Genomic DNA, 27980 nt, shown 5'->3' with positions numbered 1-27980 from the left:
AAGTAAAACTCGTGGGTTGAGATAAGAACGGTTTAATAGAACAGAAAAGAAGAAACTAATAATGATAATGATAACACTAATAAAATGACAACAGCAATAATAAAAGGATTGGAATGTACAAATGATGCGCAGTGCAATTGCTCACCACCTGCCGATCGACACCCAGCTAGTCCCTGAGTGGCGATCCCCCGCCCCCACTCCCCCCGGTTTCTATACTAGATGTGACGTCACATGGTATGGAATACCCCGTTGGCCACTTTGGGTCAGCTGCCCTGGCTGTGTCCTGTGCCAACTTCTTGTGCCCCTCCAGCTTTCTCGCTGGCTGGGCATGAGAAGCTGAAAAATCCTTGACTTTAGGCTAAACACTACTGAGCAACAACTGAAAACATCAGCGTGTTATCAACATTCTTTGCATACTGAACTCAAAACATAGCACAGTACCAGCTACTAGGAAGACAATTAACTCTATCCCAGCTGAAACCAGGACACCTCCCCATATTGATATTGCAGCCACCATTCTCTATACCAGAGAGGCTTTACTTGCTTGATTATGGTGCATGTTTTGCTTTCACGGAAAACCTGTGTGATGGCTTCAGTGTTCAGGCCCATCCCTGGATCACCCCTGGCTCTGTACATTGCATCTCTTCCTAGATGTCCAGATGTTGCATGGGCCCACTGAGCTACGAATAGCTCACCCTTATGCTCCCAGTCCAGGTCCATCTGAGCCACTTCAATTTTGACAACCTTGTCTACCTGTTTGTTGTTTCGATGTTCTTCAGTAGCACGGTTCTTAGGCACGTGAGCATCTACATGACGTACCTTTACAGCAAGGTTCTCTACCTGGGCAGCAGTGTCCTGCCACAATGCAGCAGCCCAGATGGGTTTACGTCTGTGATGCCAATTGGTCTTCTTCCACTGCTGTAGCCACCCTCATAGGGCATTTGCCACCATCCATGAGTCAGTAGAGAGATAGAGTACTGGCTACTTTTCTCATTCAGCAATCTCTAGGGCCAGTTGGATGGCTTTCACATCTGCCAAATGACCCGACTCGCCTTCTCCTTTGACGGCTTCTACGACTTGTTCTGTGGGACTCCACGCAGCAGCTTTCCACCTCTGGAAGCCATCGTGCTGCTGGAAAGCTATGACCTAATTGCCATTACTGAAACTTGGCGGGACGAAACCCATGACTGGAGTGCAGCTATCGATGGCTACAGGCTTTTCAGAAGGGACAGGCGAGGAAGGAGGGGCGGAGGGGTTTTCCTCTATGTCAAGAAATGGATAGATTGTGAAGAGCTGTCTCTGAAGAATAGCCACGAGCAGGTTGAAAGCTTATGGGTAAGAACTAGAGACCGAGGCAACAAAGGGAACCTTGTGGTTGGTGTTTACTACAGGCCGCCCGATCAAGGGGAGCCTACTGATGAAGCCTTCTTACTCCAGCTCCAGGAGGCATCGCGCTCGCAGGCTCTCATCCAGCTGGGGGACTTCAACCACCCCGACATCTGCTGGAGAAGTAGCACGGCGAGCTGCAGGCAATCCAGGAGACTCCTAGAGTGCATTGAGGATAATTTCTTAAGCCAGGTAATAGACAGCCCTACCAGAGGGGATGCGATACTGGACCTGATGGTCACCAGCGCCAAGTGAGCTAATCGGTGACGTCAAGATTGGAGGCAGCCTGGGCTACAGTGATCCTGCACTGGTGGAGTTTGCAGTGCTGAGGGATATGGGTCAGGCGAAGAGTAAAGTCAGGACCCTGAATTTTAGGAAAGCAAATTTCCAGCTGTTCAAGGAGTTAGTCAATAGGTCCCCCTGGGAAACTGCCCTCAGGAATGAGGGAGCAGAACAGAGCTGGCAGATCTTTAAGGACGCTTTCCATAAAGCGCAAGAGCTCTCGATCCCTAGGTGTAAGAAATCAGGAAAGGAAGGCAAGAGACCGGCATGGATGAGCCAAGACCTGCTGGTCAAACTAAAGGGCAAGAAGGAAATGCACAGGCAGTGGAAGCAGGGACAGGTGTCCTGGGAAGAGTATAGGGACACTGCCCGGTTGTGTAGGGATGGGGTCAGGAAGGCCAAGGCGTGGCTCGAGCTGAACTTGGCAAGGGATGCAAAGAATAATAAAAAGGGCTTCTATAGGTATGTCAGCCAGAAAAGGAAGGCCAAAGAAAGTGTACCCCCTCTGATGAACACAACTCACAAACTGGTGACAACGGACAAGGAGAAGGCTGAGGTACTCAACAACTTTTTTGCCTCAGTTTTCAGTGGTAATCTCTCTTCCCACACCTCTCGAGTGGATGGACCTCAAGGCAGGGACTGGAGGAATGAAGTCCCTCCCATCGTAGGAGATCAGGTTCGAGACCACCTGAGGAACCTGAACATACAGAAGTCCATGGGACCCGACAAGATGCATCCCAGGGTCCTGGGGAAACTGGCAGAAGTAGTTGCCAAGCCACTCTCCATGATATTTGAAAAGTCACGGCAGTCAGGTGAAGTCCCTGGTGACTGGAAAAAGGGAAACATTGCACCCATTTTTAAAAAGGGTAGAAAGGAGGACCCTGGGAACTACCGACCTGTCAGCCTCACCTCTGTGCCTGGGAAGATCATGGAGCAGATCCTCCTGGAAGTTATGCTGAAGCCATACGGAAGTCAGGGAGGTGATGAGAGACAGCCAGCATGGCTTCAGCAAGGGCAAATCATGCCTGACTAATCTAGTGGCCTTCTACGATGGAGTGACTGCATCAGCGGACAAGGGAAGAGCTACGGATGTCATCTACGTGGACTTCTGTAAGGCCTTTGACATGGTCTCCCACAGCATTCTTGCCTCTGTATTGGAGAAATATGGATTTGAGGGATAGACTGTTAGACGGATTGGGGCTTAACCCCGGTAGGCAGCTAAGCCCCACAGTATACCTCCTCAAGTTGTCTCTCCGAGGAGAAAAGGGGAAAGATGTAATGGCTGATCGTCTTCATGAGATGGTTCTCGGAGTACTGAGACAACAGCAATGTAGGGCCGAAATACCAGATTAGGCTCAAGGCAAGTACTTTTAGCATAGCTCTCCCACGCAAAGCAAAGTGATAAACAGCACAGCAATCAGCAAAAATCGAAAACAGCCATTAACATTTCTTGGAGTTTGATGTACAGCAAGAAAGGGATCAAGGACCTGATCACGTGAGGGAACACATAAATCAGCATCCGGAGTAAATATGTCAGCAACAACAAGTAACAGCCTGTCAAGTAACGACTTGGGGTGGAACGACTGGAGTGGCTGGAAAGCTGCCTGGCAGAAAAGGACCTGGGGGTATTGGTCCACAGCCGGCTGAATATGAGCCAGCAGTGTGCCCAGGTGGCCAAGAAGGCCAATAACATCCTGGCTTGTATCAGAAATAGTGGGGCCAGCAGGACTAGGGAAGTGATTGTCCCCCTGTACTTGGCACTGGTGAGGCCGCCCCTCGAATACTGTGTTCGGTGTTGGTGCCCTCACTACAAGAAAGACATTGAGGTGCTGGAACGTGTCCAGAGAAGAGCAACGAAGCTGGTGAAGGGTCTAGAGAACAAGTCCTATGAGGAGCAGCTGAGGGAACTGGGGTTGTTTAGTCTGGAGAAAAGGAGGCTGAGGGGGAGACCTTATCGCTCCCTACAACTCCCTGAAAGGAGGTTGTAGCGAGGTGGGTGTCGGTCTCTTCTCCCAAGTAACAAGCGATAGGACACGGCCTCAAGTTGCGCCAGGGGAGGTTTAGCTTGGATGTTAGGAAAAATGTCTTCACTGAAAAGGGTTGTGAAGCATTGGAACAGGCTGCCCAGGGCAGTGGTGGAGTCACCATCCCTGGAGGTATTTAAAAGACCGTGTAGATGTGGCGCTTAGGGACATGGTTTAGTGGTGGACTTGGCAGTGTTAGGTTTACGGTTGAACTCGATGTTCTTAAGGGTCTTTTCCAACCTAAATGATTCTATGATTCTAACTCAGCCAAACAGGTATAAGGGCTAGAAGTTCAAGGTAGCACACTCCAATCAGTGAAGATGTTGAACAGGCCTGGACCCAGTATTGACCCCTGGGGTACACCGCTACTTATTGGCCTCCAGCTGGACTTTGTTCCCCTGATCACCACCCTCTGTGCCCAGCCGTCCAGCCAGTTTTCGCCCCACCTCGCTGTCTGCTCATCCAGCCCATACTTCAACAGCTTCTCTATGAGGATCTTATGGGAGACAGTGTCCAAGGCCTTCCTGAAGTCAAAGTAGACAATATCCACTGCTCTCCCCTCATCTACCAAGCCAGTCATTTCATCATAGAAGGTTATCAGGTTGCTCAAGCATGACTACCCCCTGGTGAATCCACGCTGACTACTCCCGATCACCTTCTTGCCTTTCATGTGCCTGGAAATGATTCCCAGGACTCGCTGCTCCATCACCTTCCCAGGGATCGAGGTGAGGCTGACTGGCCTGTATTTCCCTGGATCTTCCTTCTTGCCCTTCCTGAAGACGGGAGTGACGTTTGCTTTCCTCCAGTCCCCAGGCACTTCTCCCAATCGCCATGATCATTCAAAGATAATTGAGAATGGCCTTGCAATGACATCTGCCAGTTCCCTCAGTACTCGTGGGTGCATCCCATCAGGGCCCATGGACTTATGTACGTCCAGTTTGCTTAAGTATTCCCCAAACTGATCCTCTTCCACCAAGGGTACGTCTTCCTTGCTCCAGCCTTTGCCCCTGGTCTCTGGGGACTGGGATTCCCAAAGGCCGGTCTTGCTAGTAAAGACTGAGGCATTTGGTACCTCAGCCTTTTCCATGTCCTGTGTCACCAGGTCCCCTACTCCATTCAGCAGCGGGCCCACATTTTCCCTAACCTTCCTTTTTCCACTTACTTATGTACTTCTAGAAGCTCTTCTTGTTGCCTTTGACATCCCTGCCCAGATTCAGTTCCAGGTGGGCTTTGGCTTTCCTAACTACATCTCTGCATGCTCAGACAGCATCTCTGTATTCCTCCCAGGTTACCCATCCCTGCTTCCACCCTCTTTATGCTTCCTTTCTGTGTTTGAGTTTGGCCAGGAGCTCCTTGTTCATCCACACAGGCCTCATGGGATCTTTGCCTGACTTCCTGCTCGTTGGGATGGACCGCTCTTGAGCTTGGAGGAGGACATCCTTGAATATTAACCAGCTTGCTTTGGCCCCTCTTCCCTCCAGGGCCTTATCCCATGGGACTCTTCCAAGCAGATCCTTGAAAAGGCCAAAGTCTGCTCTCCTGAAGTCCAAGGTTGTGAACTTGCTTTTCACCCTCCTCCCTCCTTCCCCTCAGGATCCTGAACTCCACCATCTCATGGTCACTGCAGCCAAGGCTGCCTTTGACCTTCACATCCCCAACGAGCCCCTCCTTGTTGGTGAGCAGGAGGTCCAGCAGAGCACCTCTCCTCGTTGGCTCCTCTGTCACTTGGGTGAGGAAGTTGTCATTGATGCTCTCCAGGAACCTCTCAGATTGCTCATGCCCTGCTGTGTTGTCCCTCTAGCAGATATTGGGGTGGTTAAAGTACCCCAGGAGGCCCCTGCAAATGTGAGGCTGCTCCTAGCTGTCTGTAGAAGGCCTCATCCACTTGCTCTTCCTGGTCAGGCAGCCTGTAGCAGACATCCACTACAGTGTCTCCCATACCTGTATGCTCTTTAATACCATAAGCTCTCAGAGGCTCATCATCCATCCCCAGACAGAGCTCCATACATTCCAGTTGTTCTCTAACATAAAGGGCAACTCCCCCTCCTTGTCTTCCCATACTGTCTTTCCTAAAGAGCCTGTACCCCTCCATTGCAACACTCCAGTCTTGGTAGCCATTCTACCACATCTCTGTGATCCCAACAGGATCATAGCCCTGCAACTGTGCACAGATCTCTAATTCCTCATGTTTATTCCCCATGCTGCATGCATTAGTGTACAGGCACTTTAGAGAGGCACCCCAGCATGCTAATTTCCCAGAAAGGATTTTGGGGATTTCTCCATAACAGTGCCTTGTAGACGCTTCCTTGCTTACATGCAAATGCTGGAGGTGACCCTGCTCAAGCCGCATTTTTTTTTGGTTTTCTGATCCTTTTCGGTCATATCACCCCAGGCCCCTCCTCCTTGTCTTCCTCGTCTCTTCGTTATTCCTAACAGCAATTTACTCTTCTTTATTGATAACAGCTCCTGCCTGACTCCCCCTTAGGCATGGCTGGGCAAACTTTGCTGTTTTACTCTTGCAGCTTCAGATATGACCGTCTGCTTCAGCCAGCATGGCTCTGAGCTGGTGGATTGCCTGGATGCAAGCTGGGAGCTCTGCGATACATCCAGTGCTGACACCATCTTCATTTACTCTCATTTTTATCTTTGGCTTTCTTTGGTGTACATGCTTTTCTGCATGGCTAAGGAAGATAATCACAGCATAAACCCAGTAGTTAATGGCCTGTCAATATTTTTAGGATGATGGAAAATTGTCAAGAGTCTATATTTTGGCTAAATACATACCGTGCAGATCCAAAAAAATTTATTTATGTTCCACATAGGAAGGTCTCTGTCAAATCAAATATATATGGCTATTGCCACGTCTTTGGCCAAATTATAAACCAATTCGGGACTCTTTTTTGGTTATTTCCTTGAGGAAAGATTCATATTTTCTATATTAATAACAAATTAAACTAGTAGTATTACATATTACACTGAGATAAATATTATATATTTTCTGTATTCTAGACTGTTAGGGTGGGGTTTTTTGCTATATTTTTTTTATGTCAAAATGACACTAATTTTAATTTCTCCAAAATGGTTGTAGCAAACTGCATCCAGGTCAACTTTTCCCAGTCCCATAACCGTGTTTAAGGACTTGAAGGATCGGGTCCATAACAATAGTTTTCATTGTCACACAGGTAGGAACACAAGGATTTTCATCATGGGTTTTGTTGCATCATCTCATTATTCAGTTCCTGCAGAAACATGTTTGAGAGGATCGAAGTTTCCAAGTGTTTTCATGACAAAACTGGACAACAGTCAACTATTTTGAAAATCCATAACAGGGATTCATATTGAGACTTTTAAAAATGCAAAAATCTAGAAGACTGCTTCAAAAAAACCAAAGCTTGAATGTGCATTTTAAATATCCAAAGGCATAGCCATACCTTGTTAGCTATATTCATAGCGCATTAATCCATAACATCAACCAAAAGGGAGCTGATGAAATAACATAACTATTTATAATCTTGCAACTAGGTGTCACACTCTGGATTAACTAGGAGATAAGAATTTATGTAAGATCAGAAACTTTTTTCATTGAATGTCCTTGGCAATATGATTATTGACAAGATATTGATTACCTATCTTAGGTTTTATTTCATTGCCTTCTTCAGCAGTAGAGAGCTCTTCAAGAAGCACAGGTCAAAATAAGAGCACTGAGAACATAATTCCTTCATGGTTTACCGGTTAAGTTCTTTGGGAAGTGGAATAGGCTTTGCTGATTCAGCATTTTGCCTTGTTTGGTTTGTTTTCACAGTAATGCAAATTTATGAAAATCAGGGCATTGAATGCTGCAACCTCAGATTCCATCTTTAACTCATATCATTGCTTACTTCCTTCAGTATTTTAGGATCTCAAACCTCTAAGATGTCAGTCTTTCTGCTGACCGTTAATAAGCACCATTTGATTTCTGTAAACTCAAGTCAGTGAGAGTTGAATAGCATTCAACACAGGAGGCATTCAGTCGTTTGCATATTTGGGCCATAGGCATGTAAGGGAAACTAATAGTGCTTGGCTGATTTCTTGCAGAAGGAGGATTTTTTCTCTGAAACAAAAATGAAGAGTGGAGCAAATTGAGGAAATAAATGTTGTGTCCCTATGATGAGCAGAGAGAACTCTCATTTTTTTCTGTATGGTTGGTGTTTGGGCTGCATCATGCCCATCACAGGGCATTCAAAGATGAAGGCCTAAATTTCTCAATTGAGGGGGAAAAAAGGCAAAGCTTATCAACTTGTCTACCTTGTCATATTTATTCTGGATAGCTTGCTTCCCTATTCTCAATTAAATCCTAAGAAAAACCCCACATTTGATATGACAGCATTTGAGGAAATAAGAACTAATAAATTTTCCACACACACACATGAAAATCAATACTTATTTGCTTGGGAAAAAAACAGCCAAGTGAAAACAAAATGATTTGGAATGTGGCAAGTCTGTGGCACACCAAGTGATACATTTATTAAATCAGAAATTGAATCTCTGATTCCTCACTGAATTGAGGAATAGAACAAGTCTGTGATTCCAAAAGATCAAGCTTAGCACCAATTTAATTCCTACCTTGATTCACACTCAAAATAAACTGCTACATCTCTATGCTGGAGAAATCTCTTTTCAGATCTAGCATTGGATATTTGGCTATCTTTAAGGACTCGTTGCCTTCTCCTACCCTGAAATTTGTCTGTATGCAGATGTACATTTCTGGTTATAGTGGTTAAGTCCCTCCACAATCCCCTCTGTTGTGCATATGTGGTATTAGGTCCCCACCTCTCTACAATTCAAAAATGTTTTTTTCGCAAAACTTAAGTCATATTACCAGTGTCAGTGAGAACCTGCCCTCTAAGAAAGTCACCTGGGTAAAGTGCTTTTAGTTTTCAGTCAGGAAGGAACCAGGTTCACAAGCCATGCTATGTGATTTACTTGTATTGATTACCTTCATATTAAAAGCATAAGACAGTGTCATACTGCTCCCCTGAATAAACTTCAATTTTGTTTTGTTTCTTCTCTTTCTCTGTTTGTGTCTCTCTCTCTGGTTCTATTTTGGTGTCCAGGATCATTTTCTCTTTGATAAGCCAGTGTCCCCTTTGCTAACATGTGCTGGGATGGCACGTGACTGGCCGGATGCCAGAGGAATCTGGTATGTTCTGTGACACGTAGAAGCTTGTGTCATGTTTAAAAGACTGTATTACAAGTGTCCTTGCTTGTCCTAACCCCACAGTCACTCTGCACTGATACTCACACCATGTTCAGGGGTTTTTTTTAAATTTTTTTTGCAATGTTTTAAATGATTAATTAAAAAAAAATTAAAAATTTAAGACCTTTATATTCATATAGGCAAAGACAGCAAAGATGCAAGGGTTATCGATGTGTTAGAAACCACGAAAGCACTTGAAAACAGACACATAGGAATTAGGGCTTCTCCCCCCAAAAAGGTGGCAGGATCAATAGCCCAACTGAAGTACATCTACACTGATGCACGCAGCACGGGCAACAAACAGGAGGAGCTGGAAGCCATTGTGCAGCTGGAAAACTATGATATAGTTGCAATCATGGAAACATGGTGGGATGACCCGCACAACTGGAGTGCTGTAATGGATGGCTATAAACTCTTCAGAAGAGACAGGCAAGGAAGGAGAGGTGGTGGGGTAGCCCTGTATCTTAGGGAGAGTTTTGACTGTCTAGGGTTTCACGATGGTGATGAAGTGGTCGACTGTTTATGGGTAAGAATCAAGGGGAAGGCCAGCAAGGCAGATATCATGATGGTCTTCATCCAACCAGGATGAAGAGACAGATGAAATATTCTGTAAGCAGCTGGGAGAAGTCTCATGATCGCTAGCCCTTGTTCTCATGGGGGACTTCAACTTACCAGATGTCTGCTGGAAATACAATACAGCGGAGAGGAAACAGTATAGGAGGTTCCTGGAGTGTGTGGAAGATAACTTCCTGATAGCTGGTGAGGGAGCCAACAAGGGAAGGCGCCCCACTGGACCTGTTGTTTGCAAACAGAAAAGGACTTGTGGGTAATGTGGTGGTTGGAGGCCATCTTGGGCACAGTGATCATGAAATGACAGAGTTTTGGGTTCTCGGAGAAGTAAGGAGGGGGGTTAGCAGAACTGCTACCTTGGACTTCCAGAGGGCAGACTGGGAGGCAGGGCAAAGGATGGGCAAAGGAGTCCAGGAAGGCTGGACATTCTTCAAGAAGGAAATCTTAAAGGCGCAGGAGCAGGCCATCCCCATGTGACGAAAGACGAGCCAGCAGGGAAGAAGACGACCAACCTGGCTGAACAGAGAGCTTTGGTTGGAACTCAGGAAAAAAAAGAGAATTTATGACCTTTGGAAGAAGGAGCAGGCAAATCAGGAGGACTACAAGGATGTTGTGAGGTTATGCAGGGAGAAAATTAGAAGGGCCAAAGCCCAACTAGAACTTAATCTGGCTACTGAGGTAAAAGACAATAAAAAATGTTTCTATAACTACATTAGCAACAAAAGGAAGGCTAAGGAGAATCCTTTATTGGATGCGGGGGGGAACATAGTGACAAAGGCTGAGGTACTTAGTGCCTTCTTTGCCTCCATCTTTAATAGCAAGACCAATTGTTCTCGGGGTACCCAGCCCCCTCAGTTGGAAAGCAAGGACAGGGAGCAGAATGAAGCCCCCATAATCCAAGGGGAAATGGTTAGCGACCTGCTACACCACTGAGACACACACACAAGTCTATGGGGCTGGATGGGATCCACCCAAGGGTACTGAGGGAGCTGGCGGAAGTGCTTACCAAGCTGCTTTCAATCATTTATCAGCAGTCCTGGCTAACCAGGGGAGGTCCCAGTTGACTGGAGGCTTGCCAATGTGATGCCCATTTACAAGCAGGGTCAGAAGGAGGATCCGGGGAACTACAGGCCTGTCAGCCTGACCTCGGTGCCGGGGAAGGTTATGGAGCAGCTCATCTTGAGTGCCATCACATAGCACGTACAGGACAACCAGGTGATCAGGCCCAGTCAGCATGGGTTTATGAAAGGCAGGTCCTGCTTGACTAACGTGATCTGCTTCTATGACAAGGTGACCCACTTAGCAGATGAGGGAAAGGCTGTGGCTGTTGTTTACCTGGACTTTAGTAAAGCCTTTGACACCGTTTCCCACAGCATTCTCCTGGAGAAGATGGCTGCCCGTGGCTTGGACTGGTGTATTCTTTGCTGGGTAAAAAACTGGCTGGATTGCCGAGCCCAAAGGGTTGTGGTGAGTGGAGTTAAATCCAGTTGGTGGCCGGTCACAAGTGGTGTTCCCCAGGGCTCAGAATTGGGGCCAGTTCTCTTTAATGTCTTTATCAAAGATCTGGACGAGGGGATCGAGTGCACCCTCAGTAAGTTTCCAGATGACACCAAGTTGGGTGAGAATTTGAGCTGCTTGAGGGTAGGAAGGATCTACAGAGGGACCTGGAAAGGCTGGATCGATGGGCCGAGGCCAACTGTATGAGATTCAAAAAGGCTAAGTGCCGGGTCCTGCACTTGGGTCACAACAACCCCATGCAGTGCTACAGGCTTGGGGAAGAGTGGCTGGAAAGCTGCCTGGCAGAAAAGGACCTGGGGGTTTTGGTCCACAGCCCACTGAATATGAGCCAGCAGTGTGCCCAGGTGGCCAAGAAGGCCAATAACATCCTGGCTTGTATCAGAAATAGTGGGGCCAGCAGGACTAGGGAAGTGATTGTCCCCCTGTACTTGGCACTGGTGAGGCCGCCCCTCGAATACTGTGTTCGGTGTTGGTGCCCTCACTACAAGAAAGACATTGAGGTGCTGGAACGTGTCCAGAGAAGAGCAACGAAGCTGGTGAAGGGTCTAGAGAACAAGTCCTATGAGGAGCAGCTGAGGGAACTGGGGTTGTTTAGTCTGGAGAAAAGGAGGCTGAGGGGGAGACCTTATCGCTCCCTACAACTCCCTGAAAGGAGGTTGTAGCGAGGTGGGTGTCGGTCTCTTCTCCCAAGTAACAAGCGATAGGACACGGCCTCAAGTTGCGCCAGGGGAGGTTTAGCTTGGATGTTAGGAAAAATGTCTTCACTGAAAAGGGTTGTGAAGCATTGGAACAGGCTGCCCAGGGCAGTGGTGGAGTCACCATCCCTGGAGGTATTTAAAAGACCGTGTAGATGTGGCGCTTAGGGACATGGTTTAGTGGTGGACTTGGCAGTGTTAGGTTTACGGTTGAACTCGATGTTCTTAAGGGTCTTTTCCAACCTAAATGATTCTAGGATTCTATATAAACAGTCATTTATATCAGCAACACAACGTAGTATCATAAGCATGGCTCCTTCTATGGGTTTTTTATATCTTTTTTTCCTATTTCAAGATAAAAAGTTGATTTGAGAAAGAGCCAGTGAGTCACCCTAAAATCAGCAGATTGAGGTTAGAAATACAGCCTAAAACTCTACTGTAGCAACACCGTCAGCTAGGAACCATTGGCAGTACAGTTGCAGGCTATTGCACTGTAAATTCCTTCCTGCCGTCCCCACTTTTGAGAGACAAGATGTTATTTTAATTCCCCAAGCTGAAAGTATTCCTTTCTTTCCAATTAAGCTGGACAAAGAGTGGATACAGAAGGTTAGAATCATAGAATCATAGAATAGTTTGGGTTGGAAGGGACCTTTAAAGGTCATCTAGTCCAAACCCCCTGCAATGAGCAGGGACATCTTCAACTAGATCAGGTTGCTCAGAGCCCCATCCAACCTGACCTGGAATGTGTCCAAGGATGGGTCATCTACCACCTCTCTGGGCAACCTGTTCCAGTGTTTCACCACCCTCATCGTAAAAAATTTCTTCCTTACATCTGGTCTGAATCTATCCTCTTTTAGTTTAAACCCATTACCCTTTGTCCTATCGCAACAGGCCTACTAAAAAGTTTGTCCCCATCTTTCTTATAAGTCCCCTTTAAGTACCGAAAGGCCGCAATAAGGTCTCCCCAGAGCCTTCTTTTCTCCAGGCTGAGCAACCCCAACTCTCTCGGCCTGTCTTCATAGGAGATGTGCTCCAGCCCCCTGATCATCTTCGTGGCCCTCCTCTGGACCCACTCCAACAGGTCCATGTCTTTCTCGTACTGAGGACCCCAGAGCTGGACGCAAGGCTCCAGGTGGGGTCTGACCAGAGTGGAGTAGAGGGGGAGAATCACCTCCCTCTACCTGCTGGCCACGCTACTTTTGATGCAGCCCAGGATATGCTTGGCCTTCTGGGCTGTGAGTGCGCATTGTCAGCTCATGTCCAGCTTTTCATCCACTAGTTGAATTTCCTTTTTGTTTTAGGTCTGTTTCTTCTTTTATAACCTTGATATTTTGTGTGCTTGAATAGAATATTTTTAGAGAAAGGGATAATATCCCCCATTACAGTGCACACACCCACCCTATCACATGATGGAGGCAGCTGTGCAATGCCTAGCATCTGAATCCATCCTGGTATATTTCTAGGGATTAATAGATGTTATAATTCTGGAAAATTAGGCTAAAAGGGATTCTGAAAAGCCTTCTATCCTATCTCCTTGCCCTAGGCAGGTTCCAGACTTTCAGAGAGGATGTCATAATGTGTACTCTTTTAGACAACAATTTCTGGTAAAAGAAGGGTACGTTTTCAAATCTGGCTCACTGAGATATTTTCCAATCCCACTAACTCATTTTTTTTTCTTTCTGCCTGATATTTCACATGTAAGACAAGCCCACATCAGATCTGTTTTATTCAGGAGATCCCTGGATACTAGTTACATTGTTGGTGCTTTTTCTGTTTGGTTGTAGAGACAATGAACAGAATGCCTCAGATTTATCATTTTCCTAGAACAAATCTCTTCCTCAGATTTAAATAGGCACTGGGGAACTAATTGGAAGATCACTGAAATAAAAAATCCTCACAGATTTCCAGCAGGCTTTTGATCAGGTTTCACAGTGCCTGCTCCCTGACAAAGCAGGTTTAACTTATCAGAATAATACTGGATATGCTTCTGAACACAATCCAGTATTGCCATAGAACAGATTTTTTTTCCTCAGCGTTGTCTCACTCTGCATTCCTTAAAGCAGTGGGAAGACTCATTTAATTAAAGGGGGAGCTGAGTCAGGCCAACGTCAATCTCTTTGGAAAATCCTACCCTGAATATTTGTACGTGACTGAAAATGAGATAACTGGACCTCTCTGTAACTCTAATGTCAGGCCACAGGATGTTTGCACCTGTTTGTTTGGTTTTGCACTGGCAAACTCCAAGTGTGAAAAGTGAGTTGCAGTAAAAGACAAGCTGCAAGTTAGGCTCTCGGTGAAGTTTCAAATTTCATGTGTTTCAAACTTGGTAATATTCCACTATTTGTATGAACAAGTCTAATCTTATCAATCACCTTCTACATTCTGTAGAAAGACTGTTGTAAAAGACAGAAAAAATGGAGAAAAGCCAAGAAAAGTGACCTCAGGTTTGACCTAGCACTTTATAAACCTAGTCATGACTGATCTGTCTGAAGCAAGAGTAGATAACTTCTCTTTAGGCATTTTTATCTTGATTGACAAGCCAGCATCTTTAATGAAGTGTCCGGAAGCAACATGTAGCTGTTTTCCTCAGACATATAATTTGACTGATGTGGCAATCCAGTGTTACTAAGTGATATGAAGGGCACTGGGATTTGATTTAGAAGACAATACAATTAAGTAAGGTCATATGACTGGGCCCCCAAGTTAGTTTTTTTTCTAACTGCGCAATTTTCTAAGAACAGTAAAAAACATCCCCAGTGACTGAACATGCAGAATTTGGCTTCTCCCTTTGCCTGTTCCCTTAGCAGCTGTACCTCCCAACTGTGTTCATGTTTGAAGACATGTTCTTCATAGCTCAGCTTCGGGGCAGCATGATATGATCAGAGAAAACTGCTCTTCTCACTGTGACCTGAGAAACCTACATAATTCCACTGGCATGGGGGATCAAGCTCTGAAAGTAGCTCATGTCCTTAACTGTGCAGAGCAATGTTATTTTGCAGTGCTTAACCTCTTCACAGTCCTGAAAGACTGTAATAAAACTAAGGATACTGAGAGTTATTTTTCAGGGCTTATCTTGTGCTTTAAAGCTACTAATTTTTCTCTCAACCAGGCATAACAATGACAAGACATTTCTTATCTGGATTAATGAAGAGGACCACACCAGGGTGATCTCCATGGAAAAGGGTGGCAACATGAAACGGGTGTTTGAAAGATTTTGCCGTGGTTTGAAAGAGGTAGTAACTCAATGAATTTATTATGCCTGTTTGTTTATTGTTGGGCTGTTGTCATCACTACATAGCGTGGTTAACACTGAACTGACATCTCCAGAAGGAACAAAATAAAGTAACACCAGATCAAATAGCAACCCACGTTAATGGCAGTTAAAGAAGGAAACAAAGGCAAGTTGTTAGCCGAGTTGTAGGGAAAAATAGATGAAATGTCATTTTAGCTTTTATATTACAATCTTCAGCACTGGCTGGCTAAAGAAATATTTCTTCTTTGCCACCTCATGTCTGCAGGCTGTAGGAGTTCATAAATAAAGCCTTTTATTTTGGAAGACTAGCTTACTGGTTCTCATCCCTGATTCTGGGAGTGGACTGGATGTTGCTGAGGTTGTACGCAGGACTTAGGACATAGGACTCCTGAGCTCACTGCCAACTTTGGGGACATACTGGGTTTTGTGACTAGAATACTAAGGACTGATAGCCAGGGCTCCTGGATTTTATTCTGGTCTAGCTATTCATAAAGAAAAAAAGCCCTCGTAGAATGATCTGTGGGTTAAAACAGTTTTGTCTAGACAGTCCAGGTATGACAGCAAGTTGGCTCTGGGCCCAGTGCAGGCCTGTGTACTGCTCTGGCAAAGAAAAAGTTGCTTTAACAGAGAAAAAGGATTACCATGAGCAATACTAGCAAAAAAAGGCAGAGCGGGATAGGTGATGTGTCAGAACTCTGTTCTCCACTATTCTTGTCCACATCATTCCTGGATGGATTGCCATAGAATCATAGAATCATTTAGGTTGGAAAAGACCTTTAAGATCATCGAGTCCAACCGTAAACCTAACACTGCCAAGTCCACCACTAAACCATGTCCCTAAGCACCACATCTACACGTCTTTTAAATCCCAGAGGTTAACTTATGTAAGGTTGAAACTGGGTTCAAATTGTCTCCAAGACTGTAAGAATACTCAGGCTGCATACAACAATTGTTTCTCCCCATTGGAGTCCTTGACATGCTCAATTCATCTGCACTGTAGAGGAACAGTGTTTATATCCATCATACTGCTTTTGTTCCTTGGAACACTTGCTTCATTCCTCTCACTCTGGCAAAATAGCTTTCACTCCAGCTTCTCTGGCTTTCTAGAGACTCCCCTGTCTCAGGGAATCCCCAGCTGCTGTAGAGCTCATACAACTGTGCACTCTCATATCGCTTCAAAGCCACCAGCACAGGCCCTGGCCTGAAAAAAAAAAAGGCAAAGTAGGGAGAGCAGGGAACTATAATCTCGGATTGTGGAAGTGGTCCCTGAAAACCAGAAGGTAAGTTCAGAGCATCTCTAAGAAATTTTGAGTATGTAGTAAGTTTGGAAACATGGAAAAACAAAAGTGCCTAATGGATGCTTCTTTGGCATCTGGGTGGTTCACTGGGATCTGGTATACTTCTCAGGCATACCCATGAGACTGAATAATGTACAGGATTGTGGCCTGTTATGGGTTTGTGTGGCACGGGTTTTTTTTGGTAGTGGGGGAGGGGGCCACAGGGGTGGCTCCTGTGAGAAGCTGCTAGAAGCTCCCCTGGCTCCAAGTCGGGCCCGCCTCTGGCCCAGGCCGACCCAATCAGCGACGGTAGTAGCACCACTGGGATAACATCTTTAAGAAGGGGAACCTACAGTGAGTAGGGGGATTGGGATGTGAGAGGAACACGTGTGCAGATACCCAGGTCAGTGAAGAAGGAGGGGGAGGAGGGGTGCCTGAGGAGGCTGATGCCCCTGCAGCCCGTGGTGAGATGGCTGGCTGTCCCCCTGCAGCCCATGGAGGTGAATGGTGGAGCGGAGGCCCCCCAAGATGGCCGTGACTCCATGGGAAAGCCCATGCTGGAGCAGTGTGTGACTGAAGAGCAGCCCGCGGAAAGGACCCATGCCAGGGAAGTTCGGGAAGAACTGAAGCCTGCGGAAAGGACCCACGTTGGAGAAGTTCGTGAAGGACTGTCTCCTGTGGGAGGGACCCCATGCTGGATCAGGGGAAGAGGGTGAGGAGTCCTCCCCCTGAGGAGGAAGGAGCAGCAGAGACAATGTGTGGCGAGCTGACCCCAACCCCCATCCCCTGTTCCCCTGCGCCGCCGGGGGGAGGAGGTAGAGAGAACCTGGAGTGGAGTTGAGCCGGGAAGGAGGGAAGGGTGGGGGGAAGGTGTTCTAAGGTTTGATTTTACTTCCTAATATCCTTGTTTTGATTTGATTTGTAGTAAATTAAATTGATTTTGTTTCTTCCCCAAGTTGAGCCTGTCTTTTGCCCGTGACCATAAGTGGGGAGTGATCCCTCCTTGTCCTTATCTCGACCCACGAGCCAGCCTTTATATTTTCTCCTCATCCCACTGTGGCCGGGGTGGGGGGAGAGTGAGCGAGTGGCTGCGTGGCGCTTTGTTAGCGGCTGGGCTGAAACCACGACATGGCCTAAGCGACATAGCTTGTGGATGTTGTTTCCAGGTTTGCCTCTGCTACTGTGCTTAGCTCTTGTTCAACAGAAGTGGACCTATGGACCTTGCCACGAGAAATGGTCAGATAGCTTTGGGAACTGTAACCAGAGCAGGTGTCTGAGGCAGGAAATCAGGTCTAGGTTCTTACCAGCAATTTCTGTGTCCTCACACAATATAGAAATGATGTCAGGGGAGTCCATTATTTTGTATCCTTCTGCAGAATAGAATTATTTGCCTATATTGCAGAGGTCTTGTGAACGTGAGCTGGCATATGTATCTGATTTTCTTCTGACAGTGAATTTACTGAACTGAAATTGTATTGGGATCACAGAAATAAGTCTCGGAAGTGTAGCTGAGTGGACAGAATAGTGGCTTATTCAAAGGTCAATAGATCTTTGTGATATTTCTGAGGATAATGATTTCAGTCTCCTTTGTAATTGGGTTTTAGAACTACTAATGAAAAGCATTATAGAGAAGCTATGTAGTCTTTTTATAGTGGAAGCAGGGCTGTGAAATTTAAGCATTTAGAAATCAAGTGTCCTTCACCTAGCATGATGGAATCACCTAGAAAATTATATAAAACAAGGCTTTGGCTTCTTTTGTTTGCTCCACAGCGTTTGAGATGTTTGGGCTTGTGTCGTGAAAGGGAGTTGTTTGGACTGCTTAAAGGATCACTTCCAGTGGTATTAGCAAAAAAAAAAAAGATGTAATAGGAATTTATATAAAAGCGCGACTTCACAGAATTCGATGGCAAGGTTCACTCTATTACTTAACACATGGATGAATCGCACACAGGAAAATTAACTTAGAATCAAGCTAAAATTAGGTATACAGAGACCCAAACTGTAGCAAGTTAAAAGAGAGGAATATACAAAGAAAAATCAAGTTAGAATTGATTTCTTGTGATTTGTACAGAGATCGGGAATGTAAAAAGGGTAAGGGAGACCCTCCCATTGAGTCACGAGGTTCAGAGAAGACCCCCTTGCTTTCTAAACTCCTGTCGGAGTCTATGTGCAGCTGGATTGACTCCTAGTCCCAGACTTGGTCAACGGTTTATATCTAAAGGGATTATGAGTATAATAGCAGCCTGAGATTCATTCACAGTTGAATGAAGTTCATGACAGTAACTTATGTATAGATTTGAAAAGCAATATTTGCAATATACTTGCTATAGAATATTCAGGTTAGTACACACACACGTGCACAAAGACACTGAGAGAGATACATAAGCAAGTAAAAGAGGTATACCTGTTAAAAATTCCCCTCGAGTTCAGTGAAAATATTCACGTCAAATGCTTCATCATCTTTCTCAACGGGCGAAGGGTCGAGCCTCAAGGAGCGAAGAGTATCAGCCCAAGTCTCATTGGCTTTCGGCGACAGACCTCCGATCTTCGCAAACAGGAGGCGTCCCACTCAGAGGGAGATGCTGGTTACAGCCTGCTGCGGTCCAGGAGAGCTCAAAGGGCCTCACTTAGTACCGCTGCTTATAGGTTCGGGAGATGATTGACTTTTGTCATTAGCAAATTACTGGCATTCTAGCTGCGCTGGTACCGTTTCACATGAGTTACCATTCAGATAAGGAAGGCTCCGGGGCTGTTGGAGAATGACTTAAGATTCAGATATGGGATGCTCCAAGGTTGTCAGGGGAGGGCTGGGATGTCTCAAGTTTATGAGAGAACTAGTTATCTCTACCTTCATTTTTTTTGTTTTTGCTGGACAACAGGAGTCCTTGAGACGGTCCGCATGACTCCCTGTCTTAGCCGTGTGAGAGTTCCTGGTACGGTCAAGGGACGCTTAACCGCCTGACTCGTTACACTTATGCTAAGGCCTGGTGAGACTTCCCGAGTTTGTAGATCAGCCCAGAGAGGGGGAAAGAAATGCACCACCACAGCTTGTGCTTTGCAACCTTGCTCTAAAAGCACCAAGGCTAGAAATTCATTTATATTCTAGGTAAAATCCATAATTATTATGTAAACATATGGCTTCATGGGCTAAGGCCATGTGATAAAGTGCCAAAGAGCCTTCAGGTTTGTGGTAGTGAGAAAATGATGAAGAAATCCTTGTAATAATCATTGGGGAACTTGGTGCCTGATGAATGCAAAGGTTCACACCAGAGCCAAACCAGACTCTACTTTGGTATATATTTATGCACCTCCATTGGTGAATAGCGAAGTTCATCATCAACATAGATACAAGGTGAAAAGAATTTCAGCTATAAAAAAGTGTCAGAAGATGAGACATTTGTATGCAGCTCTTTCTTTTTCCTTTCTCTTTTTTTTGCCTTCATAGGTTGAAAGATTAATTAAAGAACGAGGCTGGGAGTTCATGTGGAATGAACGTCTTGGATATGTTCTGACTTGTCCTTCCAACCTGGGAACTGGTTTACGTGCTGGAGTCCATGTTAAGCTGCCAAAGCTTAGCAAGGTACATAAGTTATTTAAAAGGCCAGTGACATAAATCAAGTCTTCATCTAATTTATAAAGGAACAAATAAAAAATGACAGTTTACGGCAATCGGATGTTTGCATGATATGCAACAACTAGGTCCCAGGCATAATGCATGACTAATTGAGCATATTTTTATTCTGCAAATTATTGTATTTGTTAATGGAAATTAATCTACTCAGCAGACAGCCACCAAGACAGGCTATAATCTGAAGACAGAGGAAACTGTCTCTGCCTGTCTTTCTGGGGGTGCTATTAGATCAGGGATAATAACAATAAGCAAGGCAAAAGGCAATGTGCACAAACCTATTTCTTCTGTTAGGATCCCAGGTTTCCAAAAATCCTGGAGAACCTGAGGCTGCAGAAGCGCGGCACTGGTGGAGTGGACACAGCAGCTGTAGCAGATGTGTATGATATCTCCAACCTGGACCGCATGGGTCGATCAGAGGTAACCTGTTTGGTTTTTTCTTTGCTTTTAAACTCAGATCTGTACCGACATAAGTCAGTTTCCCTCCATTTGGGTTCACTCTGACTTTAGAGTCACTTTTGAGAGCTATGGCAGTTTTTTCTCCTGGTGAATTTGATCCAAGGGAAAGGCTTACACAATGAAAAATTACTACTGTGCGTGCAGTGTTTGCCAAATATGACAATGAAAAACACCCAACCCTGAGCAAGCTCCATAAATGTGACTTGTTTACACCATGTGCTGAGGCTTTTTGTTGAAAGCGTGCAGGTACTGGAAACATTTGGCTGTGGTAACAGAATTCCCTTGGGACGATGTTTCTCAGCGTCACAGCACAAACTCTTATACTTGACTACCTGCTGGAGTACACAGCTATGAGCTAGGTGTCCAGGTTCTCTCTACAGTGCTGGACATGAGTTAGGTATCTAAGAATGGGGTTCACTGAAGTTGTACACTGGGAACAGAGCTAGGTACTGTACATTGGGCAGGTACCTGCTGTACCCAGTGCAAAACGCTGAGGAAAGAAGCAGGATTTGAGGACTAACCCACCCAGGGAATCAGGCACTGAAATCAAGACTGGATGAACATGCAGTTTTCCTTTTAGGATTCAGAGTCATGCACTTTCTCTACTGTATTGGGTCTGGCTGGGATGGAGTTAACTTTCCCCATAGCAGCTCTGGTAGTGCTGTGCTTTGTATTTGTCACTAGAAAGGTGTTGATAACACACCAGTGTTTTCGCTACTGCTGAGCAGTGCTCCCACAGCATCAAGGCTGTGCCTCCACAGTAGGCTGGGGGTGGGCAAGAGGTTGGGAGGGGACAGAACCAGGACAGCTGACCCATATCCCATATGAACATTGTGATCAGCAATAAAAGCTAAGAGAAAGGAGCGGGGGGGGGGGGGAGGGCATTCGTTATTAAGGCTATGCGTACTGGCTGGACATCACCTGCTGATGGGAAGTAGAAAATAATTTTTTTGTTGTTTCCTTTGCATGCGACCTTTGCTTTTCTTTATTAAACTGCCTTTATCTCAGCCCCTGAGTTTTTAATCTTATTTTCTCCCCCCTTGTCCTGCTGAGGAGGGGGAGTGATAGAGCAGCTTGGTGGGCACCTGGCAGCCAGCCAAGGTCAACCCACCACATCTACAGTTAGACAGCAGGACTAAGCCAGTCCTTTCACAACAAAATAATGGAGGAGGATGAGTTGGTGCCATCTTACCATGTCCAATGTCACACCGAGTACAGGATGCAAGAGAGCTGGGTTTAAATCAGTCCTCTGCCTTCTGTAGAGCAGAGATTTGAATTGTCATGTCTGAGCCCTCCCTGTTGGGCTGTAGGCTAAGATGAAATGGGTTAGTCTCAGACACTTCTTTTGAAGCTATTTCAGTTTGAATGCATATTCACTGAGCCAGAAAGAGAGTGGAAATGACCCTACAGTCTGGTGGTGTCCCCTTAGTGTCGTGTGACAGATGGTGAAGTTGCTCTCCTGGAAGACTCAGGTCCCAGACCTCTTTCCAGTTTAATATTTAAGTATTTTATAAAGCAGAACAGCTCCAAAGAGCAAATCTACAGGTGAATGGGGAAAAAGCCAGCAGTGTGAAATAGTTGTAGCCCACTTCCATCAGCTCTACCTGAGCCAAATCCTTACTCCAAGTCATATACTAAACCCTGTAGCACAGCTATACAGCTTCCCTTTCCTCACTGAGATCAGGGCTGTGTTCATCCTTGGACATGTCAAGAACAACTGAGATGAAAATTAACCTTGCAAGACCCTGTAAGCCCAGTGATTCGAGCACTTTTCTAGTAAATAGGAAATATAGGTTCAAATCTTCTGTCAAACATGTCTTTTACTTCCCACGAGTGCTCTAACCTCTCAGTTATGCTCAATTGGGTAGGCCCTAGTGGGATAGATGTCTCCCGAGGACTCTTACTCCACTGGACTCTACTAACAACACAAAACAGGGTTTTGTCTCAGATGCCAACCTGCTTGCATGGGTCAGGATTTGAAAGGCTGCCTGCCTGCATAGCAGCAAAATTTTAATTACCTTGGGGACTGCTGCAAGTTAAAACTCCATTGCAAAATAGAGTGTACTGTCAAGGTATATTTATACAGACCAGCATAGCACTGAGAGGCTTTAGCAGCTTAGGTATGTATGCGGTTTGGTCCTATTACTGCGGCACAGCACCTGAGTTCAGACTGATTCTTGCCAGGATTTTGTAACACAAATAGAACCCTGGGCTAATGCACTTAGACTGCAACTAGATTAAAACTGGTTCACACCCATCCAGTTGGATTCCCTTTCTTGCTCACTGTCGTGGTTTAACCCCAGCCAGCAACTAAGCACCACGCAGCTGCTCACTCACTCCCCCCCACCCAGTGGGATGGGGGAGAAAATCGGGAAAAGAAGTAAAATTGGTGGGTTGAGATAAGAACGGTTTAATAGAACAGAAAAGAAGAAACTAATAATGATAATGATAACACTAATAAAATGACAACAGCAATAATAAAAGGATTGGAATGTACAAATGATGCGCAGTGCAATTGCTCACCACCCGCCGATCGACACCCAGCTAGTCCCTGAGTGGCGATCCCCCGCCCCCACTCCCCCCAGTTCCTATACTAGACATGATGTCACATGGTATGGAATACCCCGTTGGCCACTTTGGGTCAGCTGCCCTGGCTGTGTCCTGTACCAACTTCTTGTGCCCCTCCAGCTTTCTCGCTGGCTGGGCATGAGAAGCTGAAAAATCCTTGACTTTAGGCTAAACACTACTGAGCAACAACTGAAAACATCAGTGTGTTATCAACATTCTTTGCATACTGAACTCAAAACATAGCACTGTACCAGCTACTAGGAAGACAGTTAACTCTATCCCAGCTGAAACCAGGACACTCACCCTGCATTTTCTGCCTATGGGACAGAGCAAATTCAGGTCTCCTGTCGTTTCTTATTTGGACATCCTCTTAAATGTCTTCACAGCCAAGGTATATTTTGACAGGGGTTTGGAGAATTTAAATTTTGGATTTTGATGCCTATGCTGGCAAGTAGGTAGCTAACTTCCTTTGGATCTAGTCCTAAATACATAGGTATTTATTAAAATCTGAAGCATCACCATGTGTGCTTTATATTAAAATAATGCTAATAATATAAAAAGGATTATATGGCATGATTAATTAATGAGTTCTACTGACAGATGACTTGAACCTATAAATTTTGCTTATATGAAAACCTCTACTGAAGTCAGTGGTGCCTCATATAGTGAGGATTCAAAGAATTAAGCCAATAGATAAGATACAATCCCTACCTTGTAGATTTTTAAATCTAAATAGGACAAGACAAACTCAGAGGGATAGAAATGTTTATTATTGGACATCTTTTTCAGTATATAATAAAATAAATTCCATTATGTGGTAAATGTGTTTACAGAACTGAATTGTATTCCTAAAGGTGCAAGATAAAATTGTTTGCATTTTTCCTTTGTTTCAGTTACTGGTCAATGCAAACTTAATATGAAATTATTTTACTCCTGGAGGTTGCAAATTCAGACCTCTGATTTCCCAACACAGCTGGTCTGCAAAAGACAGTAAAATAAACTGCTAAGCCACTGAATACTTTATAGTAAAAACAAATCCCTTGAAAATAAGTCACTGTCACAATAGAGAGACAATGGGATTTAGTCTTTGTGTTAAGTTTTAACAAACCAGTCATTAAAGATTGCTAATGAACCATTTCACAGAGATTAAGAAAAATCAGTAATATAGCTTGCTGGCTACTGTGAAGCTAACAATGCCATGGGGTCTGGAGTCCTAGCATGTCACTGCCTGTGGAGGAATTATGCTGGGGACAAGATATCTTGTATTCTTCAGTAATTTTGAAAAAGATTACAAAGATACCATTATGCTGTGCAATATAAAATTGCAAATTTTGCTGCTGCTCTGCATCTGAATCCAATTCTACCAGTGCCAGTGTACATCAAGAGCGTGTCAGCTGAAAAAGAAGGGTTTATAGATGATATAAAGCCAGCATGAGTTTAGGATGAGTCCCTCTACCTGAGAAATGTGGTTCCTGGGCTTAATAAAACAGTATCAGCAATGCCAACACTCCTGTCAGAATGAGTAGGACATCTTTCCCTGCATAAAGGCACCTGATGAATTATTGTGGTAGGGAATGATCAACTCATGATCCTCTGCAGGGGAATGTATGGTGCTGCAGGTGGAGTGAGCCATGCCTTTGAAGAAGTATAAGACTCTGGTTTGATGAGTTCTTTCAGCCAGTCAGTCTAAACAGCTGTGGCCAAAAGTCTAGCCCTTCCATCCTACCAACTCCCAGTCATGTGAAAGAACCCCCGCTTCCCTCCTACCCCATGCATCCAGCAGCATTCAGGGCTCATGGCACCACTGGATTGGGGAAATGAGTGTGTCTCTTCCCCTCCTTGCACCCCCATTCCAATTAGTTTTCAGCTGACTCTGCTCACATAAATTCTCCTGCAAGCACAAGGGAGGTACAGGCTTGGGAACTGGAAACACACAGCAAGGAAGGTGAGACTGCCTCTCTTGGCAGCTGCAAGTGACCATTAAAGAGCAGCTGAGCTGGCCTTCTGCTGAGAGTCCAGAAAACAGGGGAGTTAAGCACTTTTTCCTCTTCGGAATTTGTATGGACTCAAGAGGGTGTTACAATAATGACTATTCCTGAAGCTGCAGCTGGAAACACAGCTCTTGGGGGATTCCTTCCAGTGTTTTCCAGGGGAGGAGCGTATGCCTTCCCGGTGACAGTGGAATGTCGGCAAGCAGTACAAGGGCCAGTTTGTGCTCTAGGGCCACTGAGAGCTGTGCTGGCAATCTGGAAAGACTGGTACAGAAAATGAGAGGGGTTAAATGCCAAACAGGGCCTATGATTTAGGTTCAGTGAGCACAGGGCAGCAGAGTAAAAAATGCAGAAAGGCAAAAAAGATGCAATAGTAAGAAATTGTGAAGGAATGCTGAGGGAGAAACTTCTGTATCAGAACCCTGGGATTCACAGCTATGCTGCGACTCCTTTACATATGTGGAGCCCAAACAAAGACTGTAGTAAATTGGAAAAAGAATATAAAGACATTCCATGTAGTCTGGTATTTGATACAGGCAAGACTGTGCAGCTGAATATGTCACAGTGTCAAGTTCTTTAGAAAGTTTGAAAAGTCACTTTGTTTTTGTTCTGGCTGATAATATTTATAATCCTCAAACCCCCAAAAGAGAAGTTTTGTCTGCTGAAGAAGTGTCAGAGTCTTTAGTTGTACTTACGTGTGACTGATGGTATCTTTGTTCACTCTATTTTTGTCTATGATCTTCGGATAGTTAATATTAATTGCTAGAGTATCAGGATGACATTTTTCTGGTTTTTATAATTTTGATTTAAGCCTGGGGAGAGAAAGGAACAAGGAAGGCTTGCTTTTGCTTAAATTCTTTTGTATATGTAGCATTCTGAGGGTTCCTGTACAGGGGGCTATTTTGGCTTTTTAACCATAAACTGAACAAATTACTGATCCTTTTCTTTTTGGCTTCCTTGTCTTTTTGTAGTAAGTGTTTACATATTCTATATCTAATCTCAAATATTAATGGGTTTTAATTGTTATGCCCAAGGATGCACAGTCTTCAGTAAGCCTGCTCAGCTGACCATATCCCCGTATCACTTTCATGAGGCTATGTTGCCTGTGGCTCTGATTCTTCAAGATATTTAAACAAGTGCTTAAATGTGTTGCTAGATCAACTCACATATTTAAAGGTTTATATTTTGGCAAGCGTTTAAATGCCTGGATGAACTGAAGCCTTTAAAGGTTAGCCCGTGGTTGCCTATTTTATTAGTTACTTTACACAGTGAGCAAACAATGCTCTTTAATATTTCTGTATCAAAATGAAAATCCGAAAAACATTGTTCAGGTGAAGTAGGATTATTAGACACACATTATCACGATAGCAAAAGAATTTTCCCTCTTGTTAATTTTGATGGGTCCCTGTTAAAAAAAACAGTGTTGTCTCATAGGAGAACATAATTTTTGCTTTTTCAGAAACACACAAAGAACTACATGGCTTTAAACTTAAATAGCACAGAACTACACTAGTATCTTAATACCATAGAATAAGTTTTAGTTTCTACAGTTGATGATGTATAGAACACGTAAGAATCGATTATCCTCTGCAATTCACTGGTGTCCACTTGGATGCGGTTCATTCTTTCTTCTACAGTACTGACTGTATATTGAATAAAGCTGCTGTGTTTCACAGAATATAGGAAAACAACAATCTAAAACATCGAGAAGTAAGCACATATGTACAGATTCTTTAGGCGTGCTAAACAGTAAGGGAGGGCTCTGCGTGATTCTTTGAATCATTTCAGTACTATTCATCTCTCTCATTCCTATCCATCAAGAAAATACAACTGCCCCCCCTTTCTACAGAAGAAAGACAAAGTGCCAGTAGTCTCTGCAGTCATTTGCCAAATGTCAGACCAATGTTCAATAGCTTTTAAGCCCAAAGGCATTTGGATAAAGGCATTAATCCAAACTTCACAAGATGCTGTTGGCAAAACACCAGAGCCTCTTTACTTACACTGGCATTTGTTGCTTCAGAGAGAACTGCCTGATGACTCTGAACATCCATGGCACTGCCTTTTCAGTTTCTTTGTCCTAATATGTGAATGCTGAGAACACAGCAGATGGCAACTCATGGCTGTGCCAGGCTGTAGTTCTCAGCAAATGTCTGGGGAGGATCTTGTACCTTCAGAGTGGTCACATTGGAAATAGGTCTCTAAACTCATGCCTAAACATTTTATTTAAGCACTTCTGTTTGTTTATATAAGGATACGTGTAGAAGCAGAATTTGGTGGAAATACCTTTAGGGGCCTATTTGAAAATTTCTATTGTCAGAAGGCCAAACTCAGCACGAACAGGAGAAGGGGTAGGGAGAAGGGAATTACTATGGGCTTCCACTGGACCACTGCATGACCCATACTCCCTGTGCCACAGCATGTGTGATCTCTATGCCAAGGTCTCTATGGCCCTCCTTGGGTCCGGCTTTACTTGCTGTCTTTGCCGTACAAGCCAATTTTTTCCTTCCTCTATTAACAGCGTTACCTAAATCTTTTATTCTTATTGTTTTTCTTGTTGTTGTTGTTGTTGTAGGTAGAACTAGTTCAGATTGTCATTGATGGGGTCAACTATCTAGTTGACTGTGAGAAGAAACTGGAAAGAGGTCAAGACATTAAAGTACCACCACCATTACCTCAGTTTGGCAGGAAGTGATCTTGCAGCTGATGACTGTTAATGATGGTAAATATGGCTGCCATTTTGACAGAAAGGCACCTCTGTATATCTCTGTATAAATACCTTGTGTAATAAAACACTGCCTAATACCTAATGTCTCTCTAGATGCCTGGTTGCACTGACAGAAACTAGTCTTAGTGCAGCTTTAATAGGACAACCACTTTGTAGGGGCTGCTTCCCTTTTCCCTTTGTCATCTCAGCAAGCTTTACCAAGGCTTTGAATCTTCCTTTCTTGGCTGGTGATAAGGAAAGTATTACTTGAATAATGCAAAAAGCACAAACCCTTAATTCTAGCCTGTATGTGCACTTATGGCCATATTTACGCAGTCTTCTACAAGCAACTGATTTTTATTCACAGAAGCACTTCTCTCAAGTGACTG

At 44.7% G+C, this 27980-nt stretch overlaps 1 protein-coding gene across 1 annotated transcript in view; it reads left to right on the top strand.

The window, feature by feature from the left end:
- LOC128136206 (creatine kinase S-type, mitochondrial) overlaps positions 1 to 27694 on the top strand; it is a 54663-nt gene extending 26969 nt beyond the window's left edge. The window contains exons 6-10 of the mRNA XM_052775406.1: positions 8786 to 8871; positions 14821 to 14944; positions 19687 to 19821; positions 20164 to 20289; positions 27460 to 27694. Of these exons, the coding sequence (XP_052631366.1) occupies positions 8786 to 8871; positions 14821 to 14944; positions 19687 to 19821; positions 20164 to 20289; positions 27460 to 27579 (591 nt within the window). The 3' untranslated portion in view covers positions 27580 to 27694. The remainder of the gene's footprint in view (positions 1 to 8785; positions 8872 to 14820; positions 14945 to 19686; positions 19822 to 20163; positions 20290 to 27459) is intronic.
- Positions 27695 to 27980: the final 286 nt, after the last annotated feature.

Source organism: Harpia harpyja, chromosome W (assembly GCF_026419915.1).
Source record: "Harpia harpyja isolate bHarHar1 chromosome W, bHarHar1 primary haplotype, whole genome shotgun sequence".
Classification (NCBI taxonomy): Eukaryota; Metazoa; Chordata; class Aves; order Accipitriformes; family Accipitridae; genus Harpia; species Harpia harpyja.
The sequence above is the reverse complement of the archived record's forward strand: the minus strand, read 5'-3'. Positions and strand labels throughout refer to the sequence as shown.